The 20,452-nt window shown below is 45.4% G+C and overlaps 1 protein-coding gene across 2 annotated transcripts; it reads left to right on the top strand.

Moving 5' to 3' along the window:
* The first annotated feature begins 884 nt into the window (after positions 1-884).
* LOC311132240 (uncharacterized protein) lies at positions 885-20,069 on the top strand. Of its 2 annotated transcripts, none has more exons than XM_084165470.1 (3): positions 885-1,780; positions 18,041-18,090; positions 18,432-20,069. In XM_084165470.1, exons 1-3 carry the CDS (start codon positions 1,723-1,725, stop codon positions 20,043-20,045), a joined length of 1,722 nt encoding a protein of 573 aa, XP_084021596.1. In that variant the 5' UTR covers positions 885-1,722; the 3' UTR covers positions 20,046-20,069. The 2 variants fall into 2 exon arrangements, with proteins under 2 accessions (XP_084021596.1, XP_084021597.1); XM_084165471.1 differs by having other exon boundaries at positions 885-1,059.
* Positions 20,070-20,452: the final 383 nt, after the last annotated feature.

Here is a 20,452-nt window from a genome sequence, read left to right on the forward strand (position 1 = left end):
AACATTTAGGTAATGACATCATAATGTATTTGTAATGTGTGTGTCTATCTTTATTAGATTTTTATGTTTCCCCCACAGCTCCCTCTGCTGGGATCTCTTGATTGGGTCAATAATGACTGTGAATGTATAATTAATTATGCTCAATATGTGTGGTATTGTGACATTGATTGCCATTGCCTTGAACGCTGAAGAAGGGCTCATACCTGAAATGTTCGTGAAGCAATGTCAATTTAAGTTTATTTACAGGAGTGCTGTCCTATTTCTGTTCTTTGGATTATATAGAGGATCCAGCACCCGATTTAAGTTTATATAAGGTGGAGTCGAGCATGTTGTTTATCTTTTCAAACACTATTATTGCACACAGAGTGGGTCCATGCAACTAATTATGTCACTTGTTAAGCACATTTTTACTCCTGAATTTATTTAGGCTTGCCATAACAAAGGGATTGAATACTTGACTCAAGCAAGACATTTCAGCTTTTAATTTTTAATTAATTTGTAAACATTTCTAAAAACATATTTTCACTTTGACATTATGGGGTATTGTGTGTAGGCCAGTGACACAAAATCTCAATTTAATCTATTTTAAATTCAGGCTGTAACACAAGATTTGGAAAAAGTCAACGGGTGGTCTGTTCTAGACTGCTCCATAACCTGCAGTTAAAGGGGGGGCAATTAACAAATTAAGTAAACAATGTGTGCCATTTCTTGCACAAAAGAAAGCAGTAAAGCTACAGCTAGAATTATTATGAAGCGTAATAACGTTTACTATTAATGTAGATGCAGAAAGTGACTAATTTAGAAATCTCGTTTTAGGATACCCCTACTTTCCCTCTGAGTTGTAATGTTCCCGGGTGCGCTTCTCCTGCCTGGCCCTCTTTGTCCGGCGGCGACAGTAGGCCGTGATTAATATGGCAAAATTTGCGTTTTCGTATTAATTATTAGTTTAAGCTGTATCACAACAGAAAGCATATACCATGTGAGGACTGGTATGTCGGCAATGACACACCGGAGATGTTCATATTAACGGACTGCAGCGCAAGCAACGCCGGAGAAAGGGTATAGTTTGCTTCCCAATAATGCTAGCAGGCTAGCTAGCTTTTCGTAGCAAACTAACTAGCTAACATTTTACTAGAGACCGGTTATTTTGTTCCGCTTCCTATAGAGGCGAAACTTGTCAGTTAACCAAATTGAATGTAGATTATTCATTGTTATAAATCATAATCTACATGTAATTTATCACATTAACTAGCTAGCGACTAACGTTACCCAAATGTGATAGCTAACGTTGCCATCCAGCTAGCTATCTTAATTGCTAACTTTACTCATCTGTAACTAAGTGAGGGAGGAGGGGGAGTGTTAAGCAACTTGCGTTCTGGCAAACACTAGCCACAGTTTCATTCAGCCCGGCTCTTCATCTTGTGCAAGCTGGCTGCTGAAACTAACTCTGGCTAGCCACAGTTGTTGAACAAGTGTGTTGGCCACCAAACCCCGTGACAGCGTGGGGAACAAGATATCTAGCTGTAAAACGAGTTGTGAATTGCAAGGGGAGACACATTAAACGTTACCTATCTATCTATAGAAACCGTCCTCAAATCCAAAGACTGTGTATGACTCCACTTGCGAGTATTGCTCAGGTCCAAATTATCAAGACTATCGTCATTTAACAAATTTCTTACATGATATGAACGGTGAAATGGCACCGCACCGACAGTCATATTAATGGCTGCCGAATCGGGGAGACTACTGGCGGGACAAGGCCAAGGAAAGCGAGGCAAAGGTAGGTATATGATAATTTATTCATCCATCCCCGTCTGTCTCAGATCAGAACTATTTTTATTTTTATTATTTTTTTATTTTTTTTTATTTCACCTTTATTTAACCAGGTAAACCAGTTGAGAACAGGTTCTCATTTACAACTGTGACCTGGCCAAGACAAAGCAAAGTAGTGCAACAAAAAACAACACAGAGTTACATATGGGGTAAAAAAAAAAACAAAGTCAGAGATACAACAGAAAATATATATACAGTGTGTGCAAATGTAGCAAGTTATGGAGGTAAGGCAATAAATAGGCTATAGTGCAGAATAATTACAATAGTATTAACACTGGAATGCTAGATGTGCAAGAGATTATGTGCAAATAGAGATAATGGGGTGCAAAAGAGCAAATTAAATAACAATATAGGGATGAGGTAGTTGGGTGGGCTAATTTCAGATGGGCTGTGTACAGGTGCAGTGATCGGTAAGGTGCTCTGACAACTGATGCTTAAAGTTATTGAGGGAGATAAGAGTCTCCAGCTTCAGAGATTTTTGCAATTCGTTCCAGTCATTGGCAGCAGAGAACTGGAAGGAATGGCGGCCAAAGTAGGTGTTGGCTTTGGGAATGACCAGTGAGATATACCTGCTGGAGCGCAGACTACGGGTGGGTGCTGCTATGGTGACCAATGAGCTAAGATAAGGCGGGGATTTGCCTAGCAGTGATTTATAGATGGCCTGGAGCCAGTGGGTTTGACGACGAACATGTAGTGAGGACCAGCCAACAAGAGCGTACAGGTCACAGTGGTGGGTAGTGTATGGGGCTTTGGAGACAAAACGGATGGCACTGTGATAGACTACATCCAATTTGCTGAGTAGAGTGTTGGAGGCTATTTTATAAATGACATCGCCGAAGTCAAGGATCGGTAGGATAGTCAGTTTTACGAGGGCATGTTTGGCAGCATGAGTGAAGGAGGCTTTGTTGCGAAATAGGAAGCCGATCCTAGATTTAACTTTGGATTGGAGATTCTTTATGTGAGTCTGGAAGTTGAGTTTACAGTCTAACCAGACACCTAGGTATTTGTAGTTGTCCACATACTCTAGGTCAGACCCGTCGAGAGTGGTGATTCTAGTCGGGTGGGCGGGTGCTAGCAGCGTTCGATTGAAAAGCATGCATTTAGTTTTACTAGTGTTTAAGAGCAGTTGAAGGCTACTGAAGGATTGTTGTATGGCATTGAAGCTCGTTTGGAGGTTTGTTAACACAGTGTCCAATGAAGGGCCAGATGTATACAAAATGGTGTCGTCTGCGTAGAGGTGGATCTGAGAGTCACCAGCAGCAAGAGCGACATCATTGATATACACGGAGAAAAGTGTCGGCCCAAGAATTGAACCCTGTGGCACCCCCATAGAGACTGCCATAGGTCCAGACAACAGGCCCTCCGATTTGACACACTGAACTCTATCTGAGAAGTAGTTGGTGAACCAGGCGAGGCAGTCATTTGAGAAACCAAGGCTATTTAGTCTGCCAATAAGAATGCGGTGGTTGACAGAGTCGAAAGCCTTGGCCAGGTCGATGAAGACGGCTGCACAGTACTGTCTATTATCAATCGCGGTTATAATATCGTTTAGGACCTTGAGCGTGGCTGAAGTGCACCCGTGACCAGCTCGGAAACCAGATTGCATAGCGGAGAAGGTACGGTGGTATTCGAAATGGTCGATGATCTGTTTATTAACTTGGCTTTCGAATACTTTCGAAAGGCAGGGCAGGATGGATATAGGTCTGTAGCAGTTTGGATCTAGAGTGTCACCCCCTTTGAAGAGGGGGATGACCGCGGCAGCTTTCCAATCTCTGGGGATCTCAGACGTTATGAAAGAGAGGTTGAACAGACTAGTAATAGCGGTTGCGACAATTTCGGCGGCTAGTTTTAGGAAGAAAGGGTCCAGATTGTCTAGCCCAGCTGATTTGTAGGGGTCCAGATTTTGCAGCGCTTTCAAAACATCAGCTGTCTGAATTTGTGTGAAGGAGAAGCGGGGGGGGCATGGGCAAGTTGCAGCAGAGGGTGCAGAGTTGGTGGCCGGGTTAGTGGTAGCCAGATGGAAAGCATGGCCAGCTGTAGCAAAATGCTTGTTGAAATTCTCGATTATTGTAGATTTATCGGTGGTGATAGTGTTTCCTAGCCTCAGTGCAGTGGGCAGCTGGGAGGAAGTGCTCTTATTCTCCATGGACTTTACAGTGTCCCAAAACTTTTTGGAGTTAGTGCTACAGGATGCAAATTTCTGTTTGAAAAAGTTAGCCTTTGCTTTCCTGACTGCTTGTGTATATTGGTTCCTAACTTCCCTGAAAAGTTGCATATCGCGGGGGCTATTTGATGCTAATGCTGTACGCCACAGGATGTTTTTGTGCTGGTCAAGGGCAGTCAAGTCTGAGGAGAACCAGGGGCTATATCGGTTCTTAGTTCTGTATTTTTTGAAAGGGGCATGTTTATTTAAGATTGAGAGGAAATTACTTTTAAGGAACAACCAGGCATCCTCTACTGACGGAATGAGATCTATATCCATCCAGGATACCTGGGCCAGGTCAATTAGGAAGGCCTCCTCGCTAAAGTGTTTTAGGGAGCGTTTGACAGTGATGAGGGGTGGTTGTTTGACCGCGGACCCGTTACGGACGCAGGCAATAAGGCAGTGATCGCTGAGATCCTGGTTGAAGACAGCTGAGGTGTATTTAGAGGGTATGTTAGTCAGGATGATATCTATGAGGGTACCTATGTTTAAGGATTTAGGGTTGTACCTGGTAGGTTCGTTGATAATTTGCGTGAGGTTGAGGGCATCTAGCTTGGATTGTAGGATGGCTGGGGTATTAAGCATATCCCAATTTAGGTCACCAAGCAGTACAAACTCAGAGGATAAATGGGGGGCAATCAGTTCACATATGGTGTCCAGGGCACAGCTGGGGGCTGAGGGGGGTCTGTAGCAAGCGGCAACAGTGAGAGACTTATTTCTGGAAAGGTGGATTTTTAGAAGTAGAAGCTCAAACTGTTTGGGCACAGACCTGGATAGTATGATAGAGCTCTGCAGGCTATCTCTACAGTAGATTGCAACTCCACCCCCTTTGGCAGTTCTATCTAGACGGAAAATGTTGTAGTTGGGGATGGAAATTTCAGAATTTTTGGTGGCCTTCCTGAGCCAGGATTCAGACACTGCTAGAACATCAGGGTTGGCAGAGTGTGCTAACGCAGTGAATAACTCAAACTTAGGAAGTAGACTTCTGATATTTATGTGCAAGAAACCAAGACTTTTGCGATTACAGAAGTCAACAAATGATAGCTCCTGGGGTGTAGGAGTGATACTGGGGGCTACAGGGCCTGGGTTAGCCTCTACATCACCAGAGGAACAGAGGAGGACTAGAATAAGGATACGGCTAAAGGCTTTAAGAACTGGTCTTCTAGTGCGTTGGGTACAGAGAATAAAGGGGGCAGTTCTCCGGGCATTGTAGAAAAGATTCAGGGCATTATGTACAGACAAGGATATGGAAGGACATGAGTAAAGTGGAGGTAAACCTAAGCGTTGGGTAACACTGAAAGAGATAGTATCTCTAGAGGCATCAATTGAGTCGGTTTCTGAGTGTATTGGTGGAGGGACAAAGGAGCTAACTAAGGCATGTTTAGCTAGGCTGGGGGGTCTACAGTGATATAGTACAATTAGAAATAACCGAAACAACAATAAACTAACCATGTTTGGGCTGAGGCTAAACATAAACAGGATGTAGTACCGTAAAAAGGAACAGTCCAGCAGATATCAGCTGTATAGCTGAGTTATCATAAGGTCCGGTGGTGAAACACTAGTAAGAGGCCACGGCTAGCGTGTGCTAGCGGGCCAGGGCTAGCAGATGGATGGAATCTTCGTGGTTAACGTCGTAACCACATCAGACGATTTCGTCGGCAGACCAGTCGTGTAGGATCGGCGGGGCTCCGCGTCAATACTATGTGGTCCCGTCCAGTTGATAGAGAGGTAGATATCCGGGAGATGGGCCTAGCTCAGGTTGATTAGCCAGACCACAGCGTCCGTTTTGTTGTAGCCAGCTGGTGGCGATGAATCCGGAGTTAAAGGTCCAGTGAATCAGTGATTCCGCGGAAGAACTGATATGTTCTGGGTCGATAACGCGCTGTGCAGACTGGCCGAATATCCGGTGATCAATGTCCAGTGATTAAAATTAATCCCGCGGAAAAAATCCAATGTTCTGGATGAAAACACCTTAGCTGTGGCTAAAAGCAAATAGCAAGTAGCTAGTTAGCTGGCTAGCTAGTTTCAACTGGAGATTCTAGATTCTAGATAAAGGTAAGTCAATAATAGAATCCGTTCCACATTGAGTGAGGCGGGTTGCAGGAAAGTATATCTTGTAGAAGGATGAAAAGTCTGATAGGGAAATATGTACGAAAAATGTACGAAAATAGAGTATTTACAGGCTATTTACAGACAGACGATAAAAAAACAACTGCACTACCTCGCCATCTTGGAAAACTAACCATTAGTTACCACTGCTGCAAATGCACGTGTCTACAGGACTGTAGACAGTTGTTCTGTCACGTAGTTTGTCTGACCTGCTACTCATGTTTTGCGTGTTGGTAATAGCCTGGCTGGTATTTATTTCATTTCTACGTTCTCATGATGTGTCCATATTTTCCCTCTGTGTCTCATAATCAACCAAACCTGGCGATTTGTTGTGGCTGTTCAACACTCAAATTAAATCAAAGTTTATCGGTCCATACCAGGGCTCCCGAGTGGCGCAGCGGTCTAAGGCACTGCATCTCAGTGCTTGAGGCGTCACTACAGACCCCTGGTTCGATTCCAGGCTGTATCACAACCGACTGTGATTGGGAGTCCAGTAGGGCAGAGCACAATTGGCCCAGCGTCGTCCGGGTTTGACCGGTGTAGGCCGTCATTGTAAATACAAATTTGTTCTTAACTGACTTGCCTAGTTAAATAAAGGTAAAATAAAATTTAAAAAATACACAGTTCAGCAGATATTTTAGTGGGTGTAGTTCTCGAAAACCCTTCTCCGTTTAGGGGTTTCAGCCATTACATTTGCCTCCATATAAACTACAATTTACATTTAGTCATTTAGCACTCCATATAAACTACAATTTACATTTAGTCGTGTGGCTCACTACTTACAGTAGTGAGCCACACGGGACCAATACTGATGCTGTGTTTTAAAGGTCCCTAACAGTCATTCAGATTCCCATGTAAAATATCACCCATAATATTTGTGAGGGGTAGAAATTCTAAACATTTTAGAAATGACTCACTAATGGCTTACTAGCAGGAAGTTTGAAAATACAGGCCGAGTAGGCAGGGAGCTTATATTCATGAGGTCGCCTTGACTGACAGCTCTTTGAAACGCCTATGTCAAGAAACTTGGATGCAGTGTTGCAGTAAAATCATCTCAAGCAAATTTGGTGATACAAAAAGCAACACAAACAACATTGAAATTGCATCAATGGTGTATTTATTTTTTATAAATCTCCTGTTTGGCATGTCTTTTGAGATGCGGTTCACAGCAGCACTGATGGATTTGTTGACGTGACAACAGTGTCAGTTTTGAACGATGAAAGGGGAGACCTATAAGTATCTTTGCCATAGATGAAGTGTAAACTTTTAATTATATTTGCTGACACCCTACAGTCAAATTTTTGCCCCAGTAGAGTAGCTATCTAGCTATATAAACCACGCCCCTCCACAAACACGCCTTCTCCGATGTTGGTTATAAGGCGGTACTTATTTAAATTAGGTAAGATAATATAATATTACCATTGGTGTATACACATGAGAGTTAGGGGGATGTCACCCTATCCCCTTAATAATCCCACCTCTTGAATCCATGTGGGAGGGGACCAACAACTTTATGATCAAACTTGATCAATGTAGAAGCAACAGTCATTTTTCATACTTTGGTCATTATACTTTGATCTGGTTTCATCTGAAGATCATCACATTTCATGAAAAACATAAATTTGAGTGTTCGTGACCTTTAACGTTTAGAGACGTCAATCATTATTTTCTAAACGGTTTTCTAAACATATGTTTGTCAGCGAGAAATAATAAAAGAAATACACTTACTGTAGCAGTTTTGCACAGATCTATACTTCTACACTTCCTCCCCAGTTAGCTTACACACAGGTATTTGGAATACGCTAGATGGCTAATTAGCACAAGTGGCGGCCTATGTCTTCCGTCAGTCTTCTGTAAACAAACGCTGTAACATGGAGATACGGCTGTGTGGGAACACTAACCCTATAAAGTTGTGTAGTAATTTACCTTTTTTCAAATGTATTTTTCATTTCTCGCTTATGTTTCCAAAACAGTACCGCAAGCGATGTGTGTTAATGTTTTCAGATTCAGAGATTCCGAGTGTTTAATAGTCACATGTACAGGGTTGCAGGTGTGAGTTCAGGGTACAGTGACAATCTTAGGCTTTGAGCTTCAACATGCAGGACTAAGTGAAATAAAAGATTGAAAATGGTAATAAAAACAACAACAATAGAAATAGCAATAAATACATAACAACTGTGGCAGTGATGAATAAATACATGTCCATTGGGCTGGAGGCAGAGTATAACTGTCGAGGGGGTGGGGGGAATGACCATTGAGCGGGTGTGGGGACCAAGTGAAATAAAAACAATAAATTGTAATAAAGTAGTAATATACATACTAACAACTGCAACAGTGATGAATGTCGTTGGGAGGGGGAATATCCATAGGGGGAGTAGCAGGGGGAGGGTGGAGAAGGTATCTGACTAGTGGTGGCTATTCAGCAGCCTGATGGTCTGAGGGTAGAAACTTTTTGCCAGTTTTTGCCATGATGCTCCTGTACTGCTCGCATCTGAGTGATTTGAAGTGGGGAGAACAGGGCATGGCTTGGGTGGATGGGGTCCCTGGTGATCTTCTTGGCCTTCCTGCGACATCTGGTGTTGTAGGTGTCCTGTAGGGCAGGCAGTGTGCACCCAATGGTGCGTTCGGCTGCACATATCACCCTCTACAGAGTCTTGCGGTCCGCGGCGGTGTAGTCATTCAGTTCAGTAACTTTCCCTTTCTTGGGCACAGGGATGATAGTGGACATCTTGAAGCAGGTGGGTATAGTGGCCTGAGCTAGGAAGAGATTGAAAATGTTCGAGAACACAACAGCCAGCTGGTCTGCGCACGCTCTGACGGCACGTTTCTGCCCTGCAAGAGCTGCCACGGTCAACTGTAAGTGCTGTTATTGTGAAGTGAAAACGTCTAGGAGCAACAATGGCTCAGCTGCGAAATAGAACGGGGCCGCTAATGCGCATAGCGCGTTAAAATCATCTATCCTCGGTTGCAACACTCACTACCGAGTTCCAAACTGCCTCTGGAAGCAATGTCAGCACAATAACTGTTCGTCGGTAGCGTCATGAAATGGGTTTCCATGGCCCGAGCAGCCGCACACAAGCCTATGGACCCCTGTGCACAAAGCGAGGTCCATACAGAAATGGTTTTGTCGAGATCGGTGAGGAAGAACTTGACTGGCCTGCACAGAGCCCTGACCTCAACCCCATCGAACACCTTTGGGATGAATTGGAACACCGACTGCGAGTCAGGCCTAATCGCCCAACATCAGTGCCCGACCTCACTAATGCTCTTGTGGCTGAATGGAATCAAGTCCACGCAGCAATGATCCAACATCTAGTGGAAAGCCTTCCCAGAAGAGTGGAGGCTGTTATAGCAGCAAGGGGGGGGACCAACTCCATATGTAGCCCATGTTGTCATCGGGGGCTCTCCTCGGCAGCTCAGGGTCATTGTGCTTGAATCTTGAGAAAAAGGTGTTTAGCTCGTCCGGTAGGGTTAGTTGGTGACTGATGTGGCTGGCTTTTTGTAATCCGTAATTGTTTCAAGCCCCTGCCACATACGCCTTGTGTCCGACCCGCTGAATTTCTCCTCCACTTTGTCCCTATACTTGTTTCGCCAGCTTGATTGATCTGATCGATCATATTTGTACTGTTTAACCAAACTATTGTCCCCGGTCACCTTGCCCTGTTTCTAAGCAGCATCCACAGTTTTTGATTCGGGTAAGTTTTGAAAGATACTATCGGTATCGCGTCATCTATGCATTTGTTTTGATAAATCCGGTGATTGAGTTGGTGTATTCATTGACGTTATCTCCAGAGGCATATTCCAGTCCACATTATCAAAACAGTCTTGGAGCATGAATTCTGATTGGTTGGACCTGACCACCGGAACTTCACTCTTGAGTCTTTGTTTGTAGGCGAAAGGAGGACTGGAGAGGGCCTTATAGCCGTGTCAAAAAGGCATGTAGCAGTGGTCAAGAGTAGAATTTCCGCGAGTTAGACAGTCGATGTGTTGGTAATAATTTGGGAGCACGCTTCTCAAATTACTTTTGTTAAAGTACCCTGCAACAATGAACGCTGCCTCTGGGAATGCGGTCTCCAGTTTGTTCAGGGTCCAATGAAGATCTTTGAGAGCCTTTTTGATGTCTGCTTGGGGCGGGATGTACACAGCCATGGCGATAATCCCTGAGAACTCTCTCGGAAGGTAAAAAGGACTACATTTTGATGACCAAGTATTCAAAGTCGGGGGAGCAGAAACTCGGAAGTTCCTGTACGTTTCCCCTGTCGCACCATGTGTTGTGGGTCATAAAGCAGAGCCCACCACCCTTGCTCTTGCCAGAGAGAGCCTGCTTCCTATCCGCTAGAAAACTGTAAAACCTGCTGGTTGTATATAATCTGTTTAGATGTCGGAGGAAAGCCAAGTCTCAGAAAAACAGAGTATGTTGCAGGATCTGAAATCCCTTCTGAAAGGAGATCCTCGTCAAGTTTGTTCATTAGTGATTGAACATTGGTGAGTAGTATGCTCGGTAATGGAGGACGGATCACCCGGCGTCTTAATCTCACTAAGACCCCGCCACGTCTGCCTCCCCGTCTGCGTCTTCGCTTCCTGCTCTTCGGTAGGATTCCCAAGCAGCTCGGCGCCTCACTGAAAAAGTGAATCCATTGTTCTGCCGTTTCAGGGAATTTGGGGAGGTCGGGTGGGCGGAGAGTACCCAGCGATTCGTATTCCAAAAGTTCTACCCGGGTGTGTGTAGTAATAAACTAAACAAACTGATTTAAGAAAAATGAGAGAAAAGCACTAGAAAAAAACACACAAAGTAGAAACCTGCAATGTTTTATCGGAGCTCGAGGTGAGGCGCCCTCTGTCGGTGCCACCTTAGCCATATAGATAATGCTTAGAGCATTGGGGCGCTCAACAAAACTCCCCCGGTGAGAAGACACTATCGTCAATAGGCGCTAAAGTAGTTAGCATCTATGAATGGGGTGTAGTGGGTGCAGCGAAATGCTTATGTTACTAGCTCCTAACAATGCAGCAAAATGTCAATCAAGTACACAAATAATAAAAATTAAAAATATATATAGAAATGTTGGAACGACTCTAACAAATAGCACTATAACAGTAATCAAAATGCAATCTTTACGTATGTACACAAATATAAACTCAGCAAAAAAAGAAACGTCCCTTTTCAGGACCCTGTCTTTCAAAGATAATTCATAAAAATCAAAATAACTTCACAGATCTTTGTTGTAAAGGGTTTAAACACTGTTTCCAATGCTTGTTCAATGAACCATAAACAATTAATGAACATGCACCTGTGGAACGGTCGTTAAGACACTAACAGCTTACAGACGGTAGGCAATTAAGGTCACAGTTATGAAAATCTAGGACACTAAAGAGGCCTTTCTACTGACTCTGAGAAACACCAAAAGAAAGATGCCCAGGGTCCCTGCTCATCTGTGTGAACGTGCCTCAGGCATGCTGCAAGGAGGCGTGAGGACTGCAGATGTGGCCAGGACAATAAAATGCAATGTCCGTACTGTGAGACGCCTAAGACAGCGCTACAGGGAGACAGGACGGACAGCTGATCGTCCTCGCAGTGGCAGACCACGTGTAACAACACCTGCACAGGATCGGTACATCCGAACATCACACCTGCGGGACAGGTACAGGATGGCAACAACAACTGCCCGAGTTACAGCAGGAACGCACAATCCCTCCATCAGTGCTCAGACTGTCCGCAATAGGCTGGGCTTGTAGGCCTGTTGTAAGGCAGGTCCTCACCAGACATCCCCGGCAACAACGTTGCCTATGGGCACAAACCCACCGTCGCTGGACCAGACAGGACTGGCAAAAAAGGTGTTCTTCGCTGACGAGTCGCGGTTTTGTCTCACCAGGGTTGATGGTCGGATTTGCGTTTATTGTCGAAGGAATGAGCGTTACACCGAGGCCTGTACTCTGGAGCGGGATCGATTTGTAAGGGTGGAGGGTCCGTCATGGTCTGGGGCGGTGTGTCGCAGCATCATCGGACTGAGCTTGTTGTCATTGCAGGCAATCTCAACGCTGTGCGTTACAGGGAAGATATCCTCCTCCCTCATGTGGTACCCTTCCTGCAGGCTCATCCTGACATGACCCTCCAGCATGACAATGCCACGAGCCATACTGCTCGTTCTGTGCGTGATTTCCTGCAAGACAGGAATGTCAGTGTTCTGCCATGGCCAGCGAAGAGCCTGTATCTCAATCCCATTGAGTACGTCTGGGACCTGTTGGATCGGAGGGTGAGGGCTAGGGCCATTCCCCCCAGAAATGTCCGGAAACTTGCAGGTGCCTTGGTGGAAGAGTGGGGTAACATCTCACAGCAAGAACTGGCAAATCTGGTGCAGTCCATGAGGAGGAGATGCACTGCAGTACTTAATGCAGCTGGTGGCCACACCAGATACTGACTTTTGATTTTGACCCCCCCTTTGTTCAGGGACACATTATTCAATTTCTGTTAGTCACATGTCTGTGGAACTTGTTCAGTTTATGTCTCAGTTGTTGAATCTTGTTACGTTCATACAAATATTTACACATGTTAAGTTTGCTGAAAATAAACGCAGTTGACAGTTAGAGGACGTTTCTTTTTTTGCTGAGTTTATATTAATTCACACCCCTGAGTCAATACTTTGTAGAAGCACCTTTGGCAGCGATGACAGCTTTGAGTCTTTCTGGGTAAGTCTCTAGGGCAGGGGTACTCAACTCTTAACCTACGAGGTCCGGAGCCTGCTGGTTTTCTGTTCTACCTGATAATTAATTGCACACACCTGGTGTCCCAGGTCTAAATCATCCCCTGATTTAAAGGGGAACAAAGAAAACATGCAGTGGAACTGGCTTCGAGGTCCAGAGTTGAGTTTGAGGGCTCTAGGAGCTTTCCACAACTGGGTTGTGCAACATTTGCGCAAAATTCTTTCAGAAATTATTCAAGCTCTGTCAAATTGGTTGTTGATCATTGCTAGACAGCCATTTTCAGGTCTTGCCATAGATTTTCAAGTAGATTTAAGTCCAAACTGTAACACGGCTACCCGGGAACAGTGTCTTCTTGGTAAGCAACTCGTGTAGATTTGGCCTTGTGTTTTGAGGTTATTGTCCTGCTGAATAGTGAATTAATCTCCCAATATCTGGTGGAAAGCAGACTGTCCAGGTTTTCCTCTAGGATTTTAGGTGCTTAGCTCCATTTTGTTTATTTTTTATCCTTAACTCCCCAGTCCTTAACGATTACAAGCATACCCATAACATGATGCAGCCACCACTATGCTTGTAAAAATGGCGAGTGGTACTCAGGAATGTATTGGATTTTCCCCAAACATAACACTTTGTATTCAGGACAAAAAGTTAATTGCTTTGCAGTATTACTTTAGTGCCATGTTGCAAACAGGATTCATGTTTTGGAATATTTATACTATGTACAGGCTTCCTTATCACTCTCAGTTAAGTTAGTATTGTGGAGTAACTACAGTGTTGTTGATCCATCCTCCATTTTCTCCTATCACAGCCATTAAACTCTAACTGTTTTAAAGTCACCATTGACCTCATGGTGGTTTCCTTCCTCTCCGGCAACTGAGTCACTTTGTAGTGACTGGGTATATTGATACATCATCCAAATTGTAATTAATAACTTCACCATGCTCAAAGGAATATTCAATGTCTGCTTAAATGTTTTACCTCATCTACCAATAGGTGCCCTTCTTTGCAAGGCATTGAAAACCTCCCTGGACTTTGTGGTTGAATCTGTGTTTGAAATTCACTGTTCAACTGAGGGACCTTACAGATAATTGTATGTGTGTGGTACAGAGATGAGGTAGTCATTCAAAAATCATGTTAAACACTTATTGCACACAGAGTCCATGTAACTTATTATGTGACTTGTTAAGCATATCTTTACTCCTGAACGTATTTAGGCTTTCCATAACAAAGGGGCTGAATACTTATTCACTCAAGACATTTCAGCTTTTCATTTTTTATTAATTCATAAAACATTCTAAAACATAATTCACTTTGACCAATATGGGGTGTGTGTGTGTGTAGGCCAGTGACAAAAAAATCTCAATTTAATCCATTTTAACTTAAGTCTGTAACTTAATTAAAGGGGTGTGAATACTTTCTGAAGCACTAGTACTTTCTGAAGCACTAGTATTAGTGAGCTACACTACCGGTCAAAGGTTTTAGAACACCTACTCATTCAAGGGTTTTTCTTTATTTTTACTATTTTCTACATTGTAGAATAATTGTGAAGACATCAAAACTATGAAATAACACACATGGAATCATGTAGTAACCAAATAAGTGTTAAACAAATCAAAATATATTTTATATTTCAGATTCTTCAAATAGCCAACCTTTGCCTTGATGACAGCTTTGCACACTCTTGGCATTCTCTCAACCAGCTTCATGAGGTAGTCACCTGGAATGCATTTCAATTAACAGGTGTTCCTTGTTAATTTGTGGAATTTTTCCTTAATGCGTTTGAGCCAATCAGTTGTGTTGTGACAAGGTAGGGGTGGTATACAGAAGAAAGCCCTATTTGGTAAAAGACCAAGTCCATATTATGGCAAGAACAGCTCAAATAAGCAAAGAGAAACGACAGTCCATCATTACTTTAAGACAAAAAATGGCAAGAACTTTTAAAGTTTCTTCAAGTGCAGTTGCAAAAACCATCAAGCGCTATGATGAGACTGGCTCTCATGAGGACCGCCACAGGAATGGAAGACCCAGAGTTACGTCTGCTGCAGAGGATAGGTTTTAGTTACCGGCCTCAGAAATTGCAACCCAAATAAATCCTTCACAGAGTTCAAGTAACAGACTAATCTCAACATCAACTGTTCAGAGGAGACTGTGTGAATCAGGCCATGGTCGAATTGCTGCAAAGAAACCACTACTAAAGGACACCCATAAGAAGAAGAGACTTGCTTGGGCCAAGAAACACGAGCAATGGACATTAGAACGGTGGAAATGTGTCCTTTGGTCTGGAGTCCAAATGTGACATTTTTGGTTCCAACCGTTGTCTTTGTTAGACGCGGTGTGGGTGAATGGATGATCTCCGCATGTGTATTTCCCACCGTAAAGCATGGAGGAGGAGGTGTTCTGGTGTGGGGGTGCTTTGCTGGTGACACTGTCTGTGATTTATTTAGAATTCAAGGCACACTTAACCAGAATGGCTACCACAGCATTCTGTAGCGATACGCCATCCCATCTGGTTTGGGCTCATGATTTGTTTTTCAACAGGACAATGACCCAACACACCTCCAGGCTGTGTAAGGGCTATTTTACCAGGAAGGAGAGTGATGGAGTGCTGCATGAGATGACCTGGCCTCCACAATCCCCCGACCTCAACCAAATTGAGATGGTTTGGGATGAGTCGGACCGCAGAGTGAAGGAGAAGCAGCCAACAAGTTTTCAGCATATGTGGTAACTCCTTCAAGACTGTTGGAAAAGCATTCCAGGTGAAGCTGGTTGAGAGAATTCCAAGAGTGTGCAAAGCTGTCAAGGCAAAGTGTGGCTATTTGAAGAATCTCAAATATAAAACATATTTTGATTTGTTTAACACTTTTTTGGTTACTACATGATTCCATGTGAATAATATGTGTTATTTCATAGTTTTGATGTCTTCACTATTATTCTACAATGTAGACAAAAGTAAAAATAAAGAAAAACCCTTGAATGAGTAGGTGTTCTAAAACTTTTGACCGGTAGTGTATGTCAAGAATCCAGTATCTAAATATGCGGTGTGTATAAACAGTGTGACTAAAATGTAATGTACAGTAGTAGAAGTATTAGAATGAGCTACAGTGGGGGAAAAAAGTGTTTAGTCAGCCACCAATTGTGCAAGTTCTCCCACTTAAAAAGATGAGAGGCCTGTAATTTTCATCATAGGTACATGTCAACTATGACAGACAAAATGAGATTTTTTTTTCCAGAAAATCACATTGTAGGATTTTTAATGAATTTATTTGCAAATTATGGTGGAAAATAAGTATTTGGTCAATAACAAAAGTTTCTCAATACTTTGTTATATACCCTTTGTTGGCAATGACACCAGTCAAACGTTTTCTGTAAGGCTTCACAAGGTTTTCACACACTGTTGCTGGTATTTTGGCCCATTCCTCCATGCAGATCTCCTCTAGAGCAGTGATGTTTTGGGGCTGTCGCTGGGCAACACGGACTTTCAACTCCCTCCAAAGATTTTCTATGGGTTGAGATCTGGAGACTGGCTAGGCCACTCCAGGACCTTGAAATGCTTCTTACGAAGCCACTCCTTCGTTGCCCGGGCGGTGTGTTTGGGATCATTGTCATGCTGAAAGACCCAGCCACGTTTCATCTTCAATGCCCTTGCTGATGGAAGGAGGTTTTCACTCAAAATCTCACGATACATGGCCCCATTCATTCTTTCCTTTACACGGATCAGTCGTCCTGGTCCCTTTGCAGAAGTTTTTACCAAAAAGTTCTATTTTGGTTTCATCTGACCATATGACATTCTCCCAATCCTCTTCTGGATCATCCAAATGCACTCTAGCAAACTTCAGACGGGCCTGGACATGTACTGGCTTAAGCAGGGGGACACGTCTGGCACTACAGGATTTGAGTCCCTGGTGGCGTAGTGTGTTACTGATGGTAGGCTTTGTTACTTTGGTCCCAGCTCTCTGCAGGTCATTCACTAGGTCCCCCCGTGTGGTTCTGGGATTTTTGCTCACCGTTCTTGTGATCATTTTGACCCCACGGGGTGAGATCTTGCGTGGAGCCCCAGATCGAGGGAGATTATCAGTGGTCTTGTATGTCTTCCATTTCCTAATAATTGCTCCCACAGTTGATTTCTTCAAACCAAGCTGCTTACCTATTGCAGATTCAGTCTTCCCAGCCTGGTGCAGGTCTACAATTTTGTTTTTGGTGTCCTTTGACAGCTCTTTGGTCTTGGCCATTGTGAAGTTTGGAGTGTGACTGTTTGAGGTTGTGGACAGGTGTCTTTTATACTGATAACAAGTTCAAACAGGTGCCATTAATACAGGTAACGAGTGGAGGACAGAGGAGCCTCTTAAAGAAGAAGTTACAGGTCTGTGAGAGCCAGAAATCTTGCTTGTTTGTAGGTGACCAAATACTTATTTTCCACCATAATTTGCAAATAAATTCATAAAAAATCCTACAATGTGATTTTCTGGATTCTTTTTCTCAATTTGTCTGTCATAGTTGACGTGTACCTATGATGAAAATTACAGGCCTCTCATCTTTTTAAGTGGGAGAACTTGCACAATTGGTGGCTGACTAAATACTTTTTTTCCCCACTGTATGTTGAGAAAACAGTGTTTAAATACACAGTGTGAAATGGGAAGTGTCCAGTAGTTTAATGTCTCTATAACATGGGATGGCAGCGTTGGCTGTGTGTGTGCACGTTTGTGAGTATAAGGTGGGTGAGCTTGTGTGTGTGTTTTGTGTGCATCACCTGGTAAACAGTTAGTGATGGCTGTTCAACAGTCTGATGGCCTGGTAATAGACGCTGTTTTTTAGTCTCTCGGTCTTGGCTCTGATGCACCTGTGCTGTCGCCGTCTGTCAGACGGTAGCCGAGTGAACAGTCTGTGGCTCGGGTGACTGTGGTCCTCACCTTAACACACACTGTCCTCATTCCAGTCAATCAGGCTCTGTCCACTCCTGGTTTCTGGACATTGATTTGTAGATCTGTCTTACGCAAGACGGTACATTTGTATCTATTGCAGTGTCAACATGGTTAATCTTCACACTACTTACTCCAAACCTACCCTCACAAAAAGCATTTCTTAGGGAATGAGGGTTACAGGTGTTAGTATAAAAATAGACAATGTATGTTCATCTGGATAGATAAGGCTAGAATGTCTCTTATGTCTCTCCTGTTCTCCTCTCCCTCTATCCCTCTTTAGGTGGACAGATGAAGAGCCCAGAGAAGAGGAAGAGAAAATCCAACACTCAGGTAACTACTGCCTTGGGGATTCTGATCTGAACACATTCCTCCATAATGTAAACATGTCCGCCGTGTTTGACTGGTGGCCTCTTCTGGGAGACGGTTTTACTCGGTGTTCACTCGTCCTTGTACTGGTCTTGTTATGATGGTTACACATTTTAAGCATGGTCTAAACACCTCAAGTTAACATTTTACATTTTAATATAGTTGACGACTTGATCAGTGGTTTCACTAGTTGACTATTCAACCGTTCTATACTACCTGTAGCTTCTCTGCTCTTACCAAACTCGCGTTGTTCAATCTATCTCAAAAATCCATTATCTCGTCTCTGTTCTGATCGTGTGTTTCAGGGGGCTGGTGGCGCGTTCTCCCACCTCTCTGAGTTTGCGCCCCCTCCCACCCCCATGGTGGACCACCTGGTTGCCTCCAACCCGTTTGACGATGACTTTGGCCCCCCGTCACTGCCGTCCCGACCTGGTGGGGCTGGAGGTCCAGGAGGGGGTCCCTTCATCCCGAGCCCTGGGGCAGGTGGGGGAGGGGGGCCGTATGGGGGTGGAGGCAGGATAGGCCCCGGGGGCATGGGCTTCATGGGGGGCCCAGGGGGAGGCCCTGGAGGACCAGGACGGAGACCGCCCTTCGGCCCAGGACCACCCAACGCAGGACCGCACCACCAGCTGGGGTTTGGGGGGATGCCTGGCTTTGGGGGTGGAGGTGGCGGAGGAGGTTTCCCGGTACCCGGAGGTCCGTCGCAATTTAACATGCCCCCCAATTTCAGTCCGCCCATGCACCCGGGACCGGGGTTCAACCCCATGCTATCCCCTGGTGGTATGGGGGGTCCTGGAGGAGGGGGGCCACCGCACCCTCGGTTTGGGATGCCCCCGCAGCAACAGCACAGACAGGGTGGCCACCCCTTCAACAGCCCCCCTTTGCCCGGTGGCGGAGGCCCCAGGGGACCCCCCCATGGCCCTATGAACCCCATGGGGGGCATGCCCGGAGGGATGAACATGATGGGGGGCATGAGCGTTGGCCCAGGAGGAAACATGGGAGGGATTCCAGGTCTACCCCCTCAAGGACAGTTCCCTCCTTCACAAGATGGCCCATACCCAGGCCTCAGCCCCCCTGGCCCAGGGAACGAGGAGGGGAAGAACTTTGGCGGAGGTGGGCCCCAGTCTGGGCCTCCGCAGCAGCCTAACTTAAACCCCTCTGGTCCACCAGGTCCCAACAACACTCCCCCCGGGCCTCCCAACTCTGGCCCTTCCCAGCCTGGAGGAGGCTTCCCTGACCAGCAGCCCAAACCCAACACGCCCGGCCAGCCCCCCTCAGCACCGCCCCAGCCCAACCCCAACTCCTCCCCCACCGGCCCCCTCAACGGCTCCCAGCCCCTGCAGCCACCACCCAATCAGCTGCAGGGGCCCAACTCTGCTAACGCCCCCTCCTCCAATAACCCGTCCCAGCAACAGTCGACTCCGCCCAATTCTGCCCTTGGCTCCACCCCTTACAACCAGCAGAACAACGCCCCTGGTGGAGGCCCCATGCCCAATGCTCCCCCCAACTCTGCCCAGAACAACATGACCAACAACAGTGGGGGTAACACCCCCGGCAGCAACCCCAACCCCCCTTCCAACTCCACCCCCAACACCCAGTCTCCGCTGCCCCCCGGCCCAGCTAACCCCTCCACCGGCCCAGGCTCCGGTCCAGGGAAGCTGGGCGGCCCGGGCATGGTTTTCCCCTGCGGCTTCTGCCTGTCGGAGGTGCACGACGACCAGGATGCCATCTTGTGTGAGGCATCGTGCCAGCGCTGGTTCCACCGTGACTGCACTGGCCTGACGGAGCCGGCCTACGGACTGCTGACCCGAGAGAGCTCTGCTGTCTGGGCCTGCGACTTCTGCCTCAAGACCAAGGAGATCCAAGCTGTGTACGTCCGCCAGGGCCTGGGCCAGCTGGTGGCTGCCAACGAGGGCTGAGGAACGGAAGGCAGAAAAGAAGAGACTGGGAGGGAGGGAGGGAGGGGTGCAGGGGAAGAGACAAATCGACTGCTCTGATCTCTCTCGGAATGGTTTGGCTGGGTTTCCCAAAAGAATCGTAGCACTAAGATCATCTTAATTCCATTGAAACTCAATGGACGAAAGATGATCTTAGTGCTACGATGCTTTTGGGAAACCCAGCCCTGGTCTACCCGCCAGCTACTCACCCAACCTTATCTGACAAGCTCTTTACAATGCCTGATTTAAATCTCTCTCTTACATACATAAACACACTTACATTAAGCACTTTTAGTGACTCTTTTGGACTGAACAACTGATTTCCCCCTACATGACAAATGTCCACTCCACATGAACCCCCCTGACATCTGGCCTGCTGACCAGCAATG

This window comes from Coregonus lavaretus (genome assembly GCF_964263955.1).
Source record: "Coregonus lavaretus genome assembly, chromosome: 7".
Lineage (NCBI taxonomy): Eukaryota > Metazoa > Chordata > Actinopteri > Salmoniformes > Salmonidae > Coregonus > Coregonus lavaretus.

Bases quoted from the DNA above. Each gene is read 5' to 3' on its own strand.
- LOC311132240 (XM_084165470.1), top strand. From the start codon at position 1,723: ATGGCTGCCGAATCGGGGAGACTACTGGCGGGACAAGGCCAAGGAAAG. The intron at 1,781-18,040 runs GTAGGTATATGA...ATCCCTCTTTAG, and splicing joins CCAAGGAAAGCGAGGCAAAG to GTGGACAGATGAAGAGCCCA. The intron at 18,091-18,431 runs GTAACTACTGCC...CGTGTGTTTCAG, and splicing joins AGAGAAAATCCAACACTCAG to GGGGCTGGTGGCGCGTTCTC.